At 44.3% G+C, this 14,308-nt stretch overlaps 1 protein-coding gene across 1 annotated transcript in view; it reads left to right on the top strand.

Moving 5' to 3' along the window:
- Positions 1–3,205: 3,205 nt before the first annotated feature.
- The window catches only part of LOC129698879 (T-cell-specific surface glycoprotein CD28-like), a 22,629-nt gene continuing 11,526 nt past the window's right edge, over positions 3,206–14,308 (top strand). The window contains exons 1-2 of the mRNA XM_055638250.1: positions 3,206–3,518; positions 12,730–13,110. Coding sequence (XP_055494225.1) covers positions 3,455–3,518; positions 12,730–13,110 — 445 coding nt within the window. The 5' untranslated portion in view covers positions 3,206–3,454. The remainder of the gene's footprint in view (positions 3,519–12,729; positions 13,111–14,308) is intronic.

Here is a 14,308-nt window from a genome sequence, read left to right as displayed (position 1 = left end):
CTGGTGCTAGACTCTCCCACTAGTGGTAACGTCCTCCCCACATTCACTCTATCAAGGTCTTTCACTATTCGACTAAACGTTGTACAGATCAGAGTAATACAAATTCTATTATACAGACTGAGTGCTGTTATCAACTAGTTTCCAGCATAGTTTGTGTTCAAACTCAGTATTACACGAACTATGCACTGTTATAAACTATTATTCATCACTGCTGTGGTTGGCTGCCAATTACAGCTTTACAAGGTGAATATGTGAATAAACAAGTTTTCTCCGGCATGGTGCCTGCAAAATGTCATCTCTCTCTGGCACCATCTTAAGGTTTATTTCAAATTGTGTTTTGAACTAATGTCTTTTTATTGCGTTTTTTTTGTAGTCTTGTAGAATTTAAGTGTACAAAAAGTTTCATGTATAACTTATCATTTTGTGTGTTTATCTGAGTCTATGTGCCAGTGATGTTGCTGCAAACAAGATTAGTCCTCTCAAAATAAATGCTGGCATTGCATTTGTTTTCCTTACTACCGTTTCAACTTGCAAATTAACTTTTTGGGAATCCTGCACCAGCACTCCCAAGTCCCTTTCCACCTCCAATTTGTGAATTCTCTCCCCACTTAGAAAGTAGTCTACACCTTTATTCCTACTACCGAAATGCATGACTCCACACTTTGCGATGCTCCATTCCATCTGACACAATTTCTAAAGCCTCCTCTTTCAGAACAATGGGGTGTTCATCTTCAGTGCAAACCAGCATCTGCAGTTCCTTCCAAAACATTGTGACATTGTTGGGATCGGAACAGCCCTTTGGACATGTCATCACATTTCACCCCCTAAGGGACAATCTAGGGAAGTAACAGATCTGACCAGAGAGCGTGGAAGTGAAGAGGCCATCTGCGAGAGGCCATGTGCTCCGGAATGATGTTGGACCTGAAGCGAGTAGTCTTATAGATAGAGAAACCAGTGCGTTATGCTGGAGTTAGAGGGGTAGGGCGTGGTCCGTGATGAGAGTAAGTTTTCGCCCAGTCCGATAGTACTACGACTCCTGTAGGGCCCATTTGTTGGCAAGGGCCTCTCTCTCTCCACAGCAGCATACCATGACTCGGGCAATGTTAATTTTCGACTGACAAACACCACCAGCTGTGCCTCACTGTCAAAGTCCTGAGAGAGGATGGCTCCCACCCCTGTCCCAGAGAAGTCCGTCTGCACAATGAAAGGCCTGTTGAAGTCAGGATTACACAGCATGGATTTGGTGGTGAGGGCTGTTTCTAAGTTCAGGAAGGCCTCTTCTGCTGCTGTGTACACCGTATTTTCTCCGGTTGGCCTTTCATGGTCAGGTCTGCGAGGGGGGGATGCCACTGTGGAGAAAAGAGTGACAAAACGGCGGTAATAGCCAGTCACAGACAAACAAGTATGTGTCTGTTCCTTGTTGATGGGCAGGGGGAAAACCCTCACTGCGGCAATTTTATTTTTCTGTGGTTTAAGTAGGCGCAGCTGAAGCTGTATCCCAGGTACTGTGCCTTGCCGACAACTGCACACCTCAACCAAACAAACCACTGTGGAAAATCTACTGTTTAACTGCTTGGTTTTCTCTTCAGCCCTACATCATCTCCCCCACTGGTTATTACATTTTGACATTCCAACTGTGTTGCTGCCAGTGCTGCTGCCAGGGAGGGCGTAACCTGCAGTCCCATTATTGATCACACGCACCCTTATTATTCCAGGTAGTTGCACATTAGACAGTGGACTCCCATTTTCTCTAAGTTACCTCAATTGAGCTGCAGCATGAAATTGTTCCTGGTAGCCGAAGACTCTTTGGTGCTACTCAGACACACTTGACCACTGACCTTTCTGACAAGATGACAAAACCTTGACAATACGTTTGGCTTCTGGACCTCCAAGTTGCCAATGCTATGATACTTTCAAATGTACAGTCCCTCTGTCCATTGACTCAATCCAGTTTACTCCCACAATTTACTCCCTAACCCTAATGTAGGATGGAACCTTGTGTGAAAAATATAAATAGCTGTGTTACAGATATTCACTCAAAAAATACAATAGGGTTAGGTTATCATTTATGGAACAGTGGGATAAAATGCCCTCTGGTGCTCAATGATTTCCCCCTGGAGATTCCTTTTCACCATGTACTGCCACTTTGGTTTGGCCCATGGTCTCATTACCCTCGTACTAATCTACTCACCTTTACACGCCCTTCTGTAGATTTGTAGGAGTCAGTCAGGATCCACCCAATGTTTGAGCCTTGGATTGGGTGTTCCCCTGACTTTGTTTGAATCTTTTCTGCGGCCTGCTCCTCCTGCGCCTTTGATTTGCCTGGTGATGAGGCCTGAGTCACTGTAAGGGTTAGGTTATCATTTATTGGACAGTGGGACAAAATGCCCTCTGGTGCTCAATGATCTCCCCCTGGGTTAAGGTTAATACAAAGTGCATGACTATGTTGACTGGACATGGTATCTCCCCTAAGTGTTCAGCAGTTTATTTCATCTCTGGCTCAAAGGGCTCAAAGGGCTCATAGAAACATAGAAATTAGGTGCAGGAGTAGGCCATTCAGCCCTTCGAGCCTGCACCGCCATTCAATATGATCATGGCTGATCATCCAAACTCAGTATCAGTATCCGTACCTGCCTTCTCTCCATACCCTCTGATCCCCTTGGCCACAAGGGCCACATCTAACTCCCTCTTAAATATAGCCAATGAACTGGCCTCAACTACCCTCTGTGGCAGAGAGTTCCAGAGATTCACCACTCTCTGTGTGAAAAAAGTTCATCCTCATCTCGGTTTTAAAGGATTTCCCCCTTATCCTTAAGCTGTGACCCCTTTGTCACTTCCCCAACATCGGGAACAATCTATCTAGCCTGTCCAACCCCTTAAAATAAGATCCCCTCTCAATCTCCTAAATTCTAATACGTTCAATGCTCCTCTTGCATTTGAACATAACATTTTCTCAATGGAGTATGTTTGAGGTGATTCAGATGCACAACCCAACCAGCAACAGCCTAACTTGCCATTAAAATGTATTTGCATTGTTGCTTCTTCAGCCACCAAGGAGGTCTGCAGATACTGCAATACTGGAAGCCTTAAACATATCAAAAATATAACACTTCCCAATTCTTGACATTAAATTTGATCTGCCACATTTCAAGACACTTCACCGATCTGTCTTTCTCATCTTGAAGTTTACTCTTATTCTCCTTACAGTTCACTCCATGTGCAGATAACAGATCTCTGGAATCACATCCTTGTTCTGGAGAATTCCGTAGAGGTAGCACTGAGCCCTATTCTATGCCTAATTACCATTTTCACATTCCCCTTCAAACAGAGCTAACGCTTTAAAGACAATAGATTCAGACGCGTGTATGGTTGCACCTGCCCACGCAGACCTCTTCCTGTCATAAAATATTACAGAGGAAACTGAATATCAGATTACATAAAGTTGCAGGAGTCAATGGAGAGGATGAGAAATGTGTGGTTCTTCATCCTGTGTTTTCCTGCAGTCACCACACTGGGAGGTAAAACATTGCCCTTTGTTTCTATCTGTTTCTTTCTGTTCCGAAGTGTGAATTAAATTGTCTTGTATTTTGTTGCTCTGTTGATTCGGGAAGTGTTTCTCTGTACATATTTAAACCAAAGGATGAAGCTCTGCGGCAGCCTTGATCTGCCCACCACAAAGTTCCGTTTAGTTTCCGTATATCGCTTGTTAGACATACTCCAAAACTGACCCTAAGACAGGCTGCTGGCCTCGCCACTGCTGATCTCAACTGGGTTAACTGGAGAGAGAATAGTAGGGGTGAATGGGGGAGTTACAATTGAAGGGACAAAGTCAAGCAGGTATCTACATGTTGAAATTTGATCATTATTGATTAAAGAAGATCAGCCAACTATAAACCTGAGGTAGCTGGAGTAACCAAAAGCTGGAGTAACTCAGCGGGACAGGCAGCATCTCAGGAGAGAAGGAATGGGTGACGTTTTGGGTCGAGACCTTCAGACTGGTTAGGGATAAGTGAAATGAGAGATATAGACGGTGATGTGGAGAAATAAAGAACAATGAATGGAAGATGTGCAAAAAAGTAACGATGATAAAGGAAACAGGATAAAAGAAATAAGCTGTTTGTAGGGTGAAAATGAGAAGCTAGTGTGACGGGTGGGGGAGGGATAGAGAGAGAGAGAGAGAGGGAATGCCGGGGCTACCTGGTGAGGGAAATCAATATTCATACCACTGGGCTGTAAGCTGCCCAAGCGAAATATGAGATGCTGTTCCTCCAATCTGCGTTTAGACTCACTGACAATTGAGGAGACCGAGGACAGAAAGGTCTGTGTAGGAATGGGAATGAGAATTAAAGTGTCCAGCAACCGGGAGATCAGGTTGGTTTACACGTGGGCTGAGCGAAGGTGTTCTGCGAAACGATCGCCTTGTCTGCTTTTGGTCTCGCCGTTGTATGAGTCCACATCTTGAACAACAAAAACAGTAGATGAGGTTGGAGGAGGTGCAAGTGAACCTCTGCCTAACCTGAAAGGACTGTCAGGATCCCTGGACAGAGTCAAGGGAGGAGGTATAACGACAGATGTTGCAGCTTCTGCGGTTGCAGGGGAAGGTACCTGGGGAGGGAGGGGGTGGTTTGGATGAGAAGGGATCAATTAACCAGGGTGTTGCAGAGGGAACATTCTCCGCAGAAGGCGGAAAGGGGTGGAGATGGGAAAATGTGGCTTGTGGTGGGATCCCGTTGGAAGTGGTGGAATTTTTGGAGGATTATGTGTTGTATGCAATGGGTGATGGGGTGGAAGGTAAGGACTAGGGGCACTCTGTCTCTGTTGCACTAGGGGGAATTGGAGCAAGGGCAGAGCTGTGGGGTACCGAGGAGACATGAGTGAGGGCCTCATCTATGATGGGAGAGGGAAAACCCCGTTCCCTAAAGAATGAGGACATCTCGGATGTTTTAGTATAGACACCTCATCTTGGGCACAGATGCGGCATAGAGGGGGAATTGGGAGTAGGGGATAGTCTTTGCTGGAAGCAGGGTGGGAAGAAGTGTAGTCGAAATAGTTGTGGGAGTCGGTGGGTTTGTAATAGATGTCAGTCTTGTGATGGTGACTGTGAGATCAAGAAAGGGGAGGGAGGTGTCGGAGATGGTCCAAGTAAATTGGAATGCAGGATGAAAATTGGTGGTGAAGTGGATGAAGTCCATGAGTTCTACATGGCTGCAGGAGGTAGCACCAATGCAGTTATCAAAGTAACAGAGATAGAGTTAGGGGATAGGGCCAGTATATGCCAGGAATTATAAACCTGCACTATTTTCTCAGTCTGCATTTAGGAGAACAGAGTGGATGCAGAATAGATAGCCTTAGAAACAAGCAACTGCAGATGCTGGTTTACAAAAATGTCACAAAGTGCTGGAGTTACTCAGTTACTCCAGTACTTTGTGTCTTTTATAGAATAGATAGCTTGCTGGCTTTGCCTAGATAAATGGTCTTGGCCTGAAATGTCGACTGTCCATTTTTCCCTGCAGAAGCAGCCTGATGTGGTGAGTTCCTCAAGCCGCTCTCCTCATTTTTCAAGTGTGGAAATTCTTGGGCAGATGTATGTTAGTATGCAGGAAATGCCTTCTCTGTATATAAGGGGCAAATTTTATGTTAATGTGTAAAACATGTGTCATTCCCCCTGTGTATGAGGGACATATATTAATGTTAACAACAGTGTCCCTCGTTTTATCTGCAGCAAGCAGACTTAGGTTGATGCACTACAATAATATGGAGATGTGTGATCTTTTTCTAAGGGCCAAATGCTAATAGGCAGGAATTATATAGTGTTTTAATTGTAGATTTTACTTTAATGTCCAGAATATCATTAGGGTTCCTGGTTTGTGTATGGGAGGGGTTTGTATGGAATTGTGTGTGACTAACTGAAAATGCCTAAGAGAACAATTTTACATTAGAGAGCCTAAATAGTGTAGCGATTCCTTTTATGTATATAAGGATGAGATTGTTGATGTTTCAGATACTGATATTACATGAATATGTAAGAATTTTTTGGAGATATGTCTGTATTTTCAGGGAGCAAATTGTACGTGAATTACAAAAATATTTTGAAGGTCAGTGTAAAAGAGGTAGATGTTAATGTGCAGGAACGTGAGGAGATTTCTGGGCACAGTATGTTATCATTTTTATGTGCAGGAAGGGTATTGAGATTTTTACTGTGTATTAAAGGAGATAATACACACATTATTAATTGTGTGCATTAATGCTATTCATGCCTAAATGTGCATTGAAAAGCTCCTGATGGCCTAATGAGCTTAATGGTTCAATGGCGCTTAATGCCGCTTTATTTGTCACTTCTGCAACTGCACAGTGAAATTCCTTTTGCATATATTACACATGCAGGTGCCATCATTTTTTGGCGCCATTATAGTTCAAAGTCCGGACGGTCTGCACGCCCCACTCCTGCCCATTGTTGTGTCCCGGGGGTACCTTTTGTAGCCAGCCTTGAAGATGATGGAAGCATTACCCAGTTCACTCTCCAGGCGGCCCACTCGTAGCGGCCGGCGAGCCTTTGGGCGGGGTCCCTCTGACCGATAAGCCTTATTACATTACCATAGAGAGGCACAAGGATCCGATTTCGGGAGATTGATCAGTCAAAGCACTTCATACATCAATAGAAATAGTAATAGCATCACTGAGTAGCAGTTAGTAAATGAAGGTGGAAGTGGAGCTCAAGCACAGCCTTTATGGCCATCCCTAATAGCTGTTGAGAAGAAGGCGATGGACTGCCTTCTTGAACGGCCGCAGTCCTCCTGGTGAAGCTACTGGCTCCGTTTTGTGCAGGACGGAGTTCCAGCTGCAATGAACGACTGACAATCTCTTTCTGAGTCAGGATGATATGTGACTTGCAGGGAAACCTGCAGATTGTGATGCTCCCATGCTGATCACGGGTAGGAAGCGAAATTACCATTAACACCATAATCACAAATAATACTGAGAATCCAGAATGAAATAAAGAGTAGTCAACATGGTTCTCAAAGGGGCTTCACCGAGCTTTTATAGTTTGAGGTAAGTACAATAGTACCTTTCAAATCAGGATGGTGGGTGACTTGGTATTGATATTGAAATTGGTTTCTTATTGTCGTGTGTATAAGATTTAAGGATGGAATGTAATGTAGCCACTTCATACCGATTGTGTTCTGTTGATCAGGACATTGAGGATCCAGTTGCAAAGCGATGCACAGTTCCCTGAGCTTGGTAACAAGTTTGGAGGGCGAATACTGATTTGCTAGGGCAGTATGAGATCAAGAAGGAAGTGCTCTTGATGAACAAATGGGTCAGTGGGTAAACCCACAGGGTCCGATGAAATCTATCACATTATTGAGAGGGGCAAGAGAAGAGATTGCAGGGGCCTTGATGAAGATCTTTGTATTTTGTTGAACCACAGGCAAGGTCCCAGAGGTCTGCACAGTGGTCAATGTTGTTCCTTTTGGGTCTGTCCCACTTACGCAACTTTTTCGACGACTGACAGCACCTGTCATAGGTCGTTACAGGTCGCCGAAAATCCAGCGGCGACCAGAACAAGGTACGACTCTTTGGGCGACTACTCATGTTGCCAGGGTGTCACCTGTATGGTTGTGAGTAGTCTCCTCAGTCGCCCAAAGAGTCGTAGCATCTTGCTGGTCGCCGCTGAATTTTCAACATGTTCGCCGACCTGCAACGACCTAAGACGGGTGCCGGTAGTCGCCAAAAAAGTTGCGTAAGTGGGACAGGCCCATTTGTTTAAGAAAGGAAGTAGAGATAATCCATGAATTTATTGGCCGGTGAACTTCATGTCCGTGGTTGAGAAGCTATTGGAGTGGATTTACTCTTGTTTGGAAGGAAATGGGCTAACTAGGGAGGGTCTGCATGGCTCTGGCCATGGCAGGTCATGTCTTATCAACTTGATCGTGTTTTTTGAGGAAATGACAAAGATGTTCAATGAGGTTTCGGGAGTAGGTTTTGTCAGCATGGATAAGGCATTTGATAAAGTTCCTCGTCGTCGGCTGATCCAGAAGATTATGATGCACTGAAACCATAGTGACTTGGTTGTTTGAATTCAGAACTTGTTTCATCCTCAAAGACAGAAGGTTGTGGTGGAAGGGTGTTACTCTGGCTGGAGATCTGTGACTGGTGGTGTTCCACAGGCATTTGTGCTGGGATCCCTGTTGTTTGTGAGACAGATAGAAAATGTCCCAGGTTGGTTAGTAAGTTGGCAGATGATATCAAGATTGCTATGGTCATGGACTGTGAGGAAGACTGTCACTGTGGGATCTAGATCAACTATCAATATGTGGAAAAATGGCAAATAGAGTTTAATCTGAGCAAGTGTCAGATGTTGCACTTTAGGAAAGATCATATAGTCCTAGACTCTAGCTCCCTGAAGGTGGCAACACAAGTGGATAGGTTGATAAAAGAAGGCATATGGTAAGCTTGCTTTCACAAATCGGGGCTTTGAGTATAATAGTGAGGAAGTCATGTTGTGACTTTATGTGATTTTGGAGCCCCATATTTGGAGTATTGTGCACAGTTCTGGTTGCCCCATTACAGGAAGGGTGTGTTAGCTATGAAAAAGATGCAGAAGATGTTTTCCAGAACTTTTTCTAGGATTAGAGGGTTTTAGCTACAAGAACAGTTTAGACAAACTTGGATTGCTTTCTCTGGAGTTTCAGAAGCTGAGACTTGATCAAAGTTTATAAAAGTATGAGAGCCATATATAGGGTAGATAGTCAGAACCATTTTCCCAGGGTGGAAATGTCAAAGACTAGTGGCCATGGTTTTGTGGTTAGAGAAATAAGGTCTAAAGGAGATGTGCATGGCAAGATTTTTGGACAGAAAATGGTGGGTGCGTGCATCACGTTACCAGGAGTGGTGGTTGAGGCAGATACGATATGGCATTTATGAAGTTTTTGGATGGGCATATGGATATGCAGGGAATGGAGGGATAAAGATCACATGCAGGCAAAAGAGATTACTTTAACTAGGCATCACGTCCGGCATGGATATTGTGAACTGAAGGGTTTGTTCTGCGTTGTATTAATTTATGTTCTATGTTTTGTAAACATAAACTAAATTGTTCATATATTAGATAAATTCTAAATTAAAGTGAAAAGGATAAGAGTGTGCAAAAAAACAAGACATTCGTGAAAAATACACAAATAGAAAACAAGCCCATGGTAGTGGTAGAGGGGCCCATAGAAATCCATTGCTGAGGTAGTATTTGGGTTGTGCAGATCGGTTCAAGAACCTGATAGTTGTAGGAAAGATGGTCTACATGGTGGCCCACATTTGATCCTTGATGATAGATGCCACATTCTTGAGGTAGTACCATGTATAGATGCGTTTGAGGGCGGTGAAGGCTGCGCCTATAATTGGAGTTAATGGACATTTGAGATGGATTCAGGCAAATATGCTGGATAATGAGATTGATGCGATTGCCCTGAGAACTGGCATCGACAGGATGGGCTCAAGATTCTCCCTCTATATTACAAAGATCTGAGAAACAGTCCAACATCTTTGGTGTTGTTGTGAGTAAGTTGGTGAGACTCTTACGTAGACCTTCATTCTAAATAACCTTGAATCAATTCCAGCAAGTCAGGATCGCAGGTTTTCAATCATTAAAATTACAAATTGCCTCAGGAAATGTGACTTTCCCATGAGATTGGGGAACCATGGGCTTGTGAATAGCTGAATGCCCCTTCAGGTATAATGCAATAGAGAGTCTGCCTGCCATCTGAGGCATGAGTGTATGTTCTCTCTGAAGCTCCTTCAACTTCTAATACCCCACGTTTCTCTCTTCACCCTGAATTCCTCTCCACCTTACTCCTGCATGCCCATGTCTACCCACTTGCATTCCCCCACATACCACATTGCAACCCGTCTTAAACTCCATGCACACTCCCCTGCATACATCCCCTCCCCCTCCATTATCAACACTTCCTGCAGCTGGCCTTTGATGGGTAGACTTTTATGCAAAGTTTAGATTCCTGGTCATTTTGAAGCTGTTGTCTCCTTGCGCTGGTTTCCAGGGGTAAGCTTAGCTGTACAACATGATCATTTTTTGTTGGAAATAGGAGGAGGAATGAGAAGTGGTTATATAATGATATAATCACCAGTACCTTTGCAGTGCATTGGCTGCAGTGAAACAGATCGGTGCAAGTTGTTCTCCTAAAGATGTTTTTTCAGATATATGCTACCAAAACAGGAAAAGGGAAGAAAAAAAACACTTCGATGCTTTGCACTTCAAAAGGCCATCAACACTACTCATCGTTAATATGTGACCTTTAAAAAAGAAAGGGATTTGAACATGTAGACACTGCTGCCGTTTGAAGATCAGAGATTGAATACCAAACAAGATTCATTGTTCAATGAAACACTCCCATGAACAGATACAGCCCAGGATTTCACACGTTATATCAGGCACGCTGCGGTTGAAGAACATTGCACAGTGAGCTGCTGTGCTATAGGTTTTTAAGTTGGTTTGCAGTCTCTTGGCCACTTGCCATTTCTGTGGCTTGTATGAATTCATGAACCATATTTGTGTGAGGGGTCTATGAGAGGCTGTAGCCCCTTCTTAAATATTTGGACAGGCTGCTTCACAACATCTACTTGCACCTCAGTCCCATTCTCCTGATCTTTGGCCACCTGGTGTGGAGAGGGGTGAGATGGTCTGGGAACCACCTCATTGTCTGCTCCTAGGCCTAGTCAAGTTGGTCATCTCAAGTCCAGATGGTCAAGTGATCTGTCTGAACTGACTGCCTGTTGCTCTGGTGAGAAAATGTCCATGGCTGAGTATCCATGGATGGGGAGCATATCTGCTGACTCGCCTCAGGCCATAGTACCCAAAATAAACTATGGTTAAATCAATTCAGAGATAAACTGAATCGCAAGAATTGTATTTTTATTTTGAAGTTTTAAATATGTCTTTGTTTAAAAGGGCAGTCCAGAGAAAATGAAAATCAAAAATACTGTAGTTACTGACCATTTGAAATAAAGACACAATATTCTAGGAACACTCAGCAGGTCAGGTAGCATTTTCGGAGAGATAGGATCAGAGTTAGATACAAAATTCTGGAGTAACTCAGTGGGGAAGGGTCTCGACTCGAAAAGTCACCCATTCCTTCTCTCCAGCTGAATTACTCCAACATTTTGTGTCTATCTTCGGTTTAAACCAGCATCTGCAGTTCCTTCCTACATGATAGGATCAGAGTTGTTGGTTCAAGTTTGTAACCCTTAATCATGAGTGGTCAAGTGTCACATATCCATGTTCCCACAATCTTGTTAGATGAGAAATTCCCATTTTTAGACCTCGTAATGATGAAGAAATGGCAATATCTTTCCATCAGTATGGAGTGGAACCTGCAGGTGGTGGTGGTTGAGGTCGTAAATTTTTGGAGGTGCTGTCAGGGTCACCTGAATAAGAAATGACCATGCATTTTGCAGATGTAATATACACGGCCAATGTCCACCACAGGGAAAGCTAGCTAACTGCTGTGGGAATGGCTTCACGGTAGGAAGCTGAGGGTGGAGGGGGAATTTTGATTTTTGGACTTGAGGCCTATGACTAGTGGAGTGCCTCAGGGATGGTGCTGGGCCCATTGCTGTTTGTCATTTATATCAATGATTAGTACGTTTGCAGATAGGTAGTTTTGTAAATAGCAAAGATGGTTATTAAGAATGACAGTAGGATCTTGATCAGCTGGGCAAGTGAGCTGAGGAATGGCAAATGGAGTAAATTCAGATAACAGATGAGTGATATTTATGAGTGCCACAGCCATCCACATCAGGGAAGGCGATAATCCGGTAGGCGGCGCGACTCTCGTCAGCAGCGGCCTCTGCAGCCCGTCCGCGTTTTTATTTATTTTTTTCTATGTTTCTATGTAGTTTTTGTTATTTTTGTTGGGGGGGGGGGGGGTAGGGGGGGGGGGGTGGGGGGGGGGGTGGGACTTTTAAATCTCTCCCTGCACGGAGACCCGACCTTTTCTGTCGGGTCTCCGTTGTCGTTGGGGCTGCAATGAGGAGCGGCCTCCAACAGGAGAAGACCGGGGACTCTGGTGCCGATGACTCACCTCACCGTCACAGAGCTGGCCGAGTCCGGAGTGGGTGGAGCGATGGTGGAGCGCTGCTGCTGCTGCGGCCCGACCTCCGGAGATTCGGAGGCTGCAACTGCGGGTCTGGCGGACGGCGGCACCGGGAGCCCGCGGGTCCCTGGAGGGAGACCGCTTTTCAGGGCTCCTGGAACGGCGACTTTTCCCGCCCGAGTTGCAGGGTTGAAGAGCTCCTGGAGCGGGGCCTGACATCACCGCCCCGCGCGGCTTGGAATGGCCGCGGGACTCTGCGAGCACACGCCGGGGGCTCTAACACCAAGACCCGGTGTGCAACCTCGCACCACCCGGCGTGGCTTTAATGGCCACGGGACAATCGCCATCGCCAGCCGGGGGCTTTGACTTTGACTCTGACATCGGGGGGGGGGAGTGCAGTGGAGAGATAAGTTTTTTTGGCCTTCCATCACAGCGATGTGATGGATGTTTATGTAAATTATGTTGTGTCTTGGGTCTATTTGTTTGTAATGTATGGCTGCAGAAACGGCATTTTGTTTGGACCTTAAGGGGTCCAAATGACAATTAAATTGAATCTTGAATCTTGAATCTTGAATCTTAATTGTATGCAAAGAGCATTCTTGATAATGAAAATTGGTTTTGTTTTTAGGACCAAGCAGAAGTTCTTCCAAACCCCACTTTGTGACTGCCAACCACAGAGGGGAGGTCACTCTCTTGTGTGGGCTTAATGGCACAATGATTGGGGAAGAATTCCAAGTTGTCCTCCATCAAGGTGCGGTGCATATAACAACAGTGGTCTGCATTGTTTTCTTCTCCAACTGGACAATTCAGCCCTCAAAGACGAAAGATCGGTTACGGTGTGAGTTTCAGTATAGCCAAAGCAATGTATCCGTAACCATCAAGGACCTCAATGTGACCGACACAGACCGGTACATTTGCAATACTAGAAAAACATACCCGCCACCTTATCTGACGATCTCCGGTCAATGGACTATCATCCACGTCAATCGGGTAGCCAGCTGTCCTCCAGGTGAGTGCTCAGGCTGACTTGCTCTTACTTCTGCCACATGCTGTCTGGTGGCCACAGAACCCAAGACATATTAGGCTGCTAGTTTATTTTATTTTATTTTATTTCCACGTGTACCAAGATTCAGTGAAATGCTTTTATTGCATGCTAACCAGTCAGCGAAAATACTATACATGATTACAATCAAGCCATCCACAGTGTACAGATGCACTGTACATGATAAAAGGAATAACATTTAGTGCAAGATAAAGTCTAGTAAACTCCGATTAAATATAATTCAAAGGTCTCCAATGAAGTGGACAATAGCTCGGCACTGAGCTCTAGCTGTTGTTAGGATTGTTCAGTTGTCTGATAACTACTGGGAATAAACTGTCACTGACTCTGGAGGTTTGCGTTTTCACACTTCTGTGCATCATGCTTGGTGAAAAGGGAGAAGAGGGAGTGACCGGAGAGAGCATCGCCCTTGATTATGCTGATGGGCTTGCAGAGGCAGCATGAGTGTAAATTAAATCAATGGAAAGGAGGTTGGTTTGTGTGATGGTCTGGGCTGTATCTACAATCTCTGCAATATCTTGCAGTCTTGGATGGAACTGTTCCCAAACAATGATGTGATGCATCCCAATAAAATGCTTTCTACGGAGCATCTGCAGAAGTTGGTGAGAGTTGTTGGGGACAACATGCTGAATAGGCCTTCTAAGGAAGTAGAGACGCTGGTGTACTTTCTTGGCTATTGCTTTGATATAGGTAGTCCAGGACAAGTTGCTGGTGATATTTACTAGAAATTTGAAGCTTTCAACCATCTCTACTTCTGCACTTTTAATGTATACTGGGGTTTTACCTCCTTGAATATTAGCAATCTAGCTACATTTACCTTAAATTACCTTAGATTCAAATAACCTGTTTCCATGCCCTTTGAGGAAGGGAGTTTCAAAGATTTGTGACACTCCGAGGAGAAAAATCGCCTCATCTGTGATTAAAACCTATCTAATCTATCTATCTATCAAAATAGGCAACTCTTTATTTTTGATAAAGTTCCAACAAAGGGTCTCCAACATGAAATGTTAACTATTTATTTTCCACAAATACTGCTTGACCCACTGGATTTCCATTTGTTTTTTGTTTTAATTTGAGATATTTAGCATTTTTGACCTTATTTTAAATCAGTGACCTCTAGTTTTAGGTTCTCCCTCAAGAGTAAACA

This window comes from Leucoraja erinacea, chromosome 7 (genome assembly GCF_028641065.1).
Source record: "Leucoraja erinacea ecotype New England chromosome 7, Leri_hhj_1, whole genome shotgun sequence".
NCBI classification, from domain to species: domain Eukaryota; kingdom Metazoa; phylum Chordata; class Chondrichthyes; order Rajiformes; family Rajidae; genus Leucoraja; species Leucoraja erinaceus.
The sequence above is the reverse complement of the archived record's forward strand: the minus strand, read 5'-3'. Positions and strand labels throughout refer to the sequence as shown.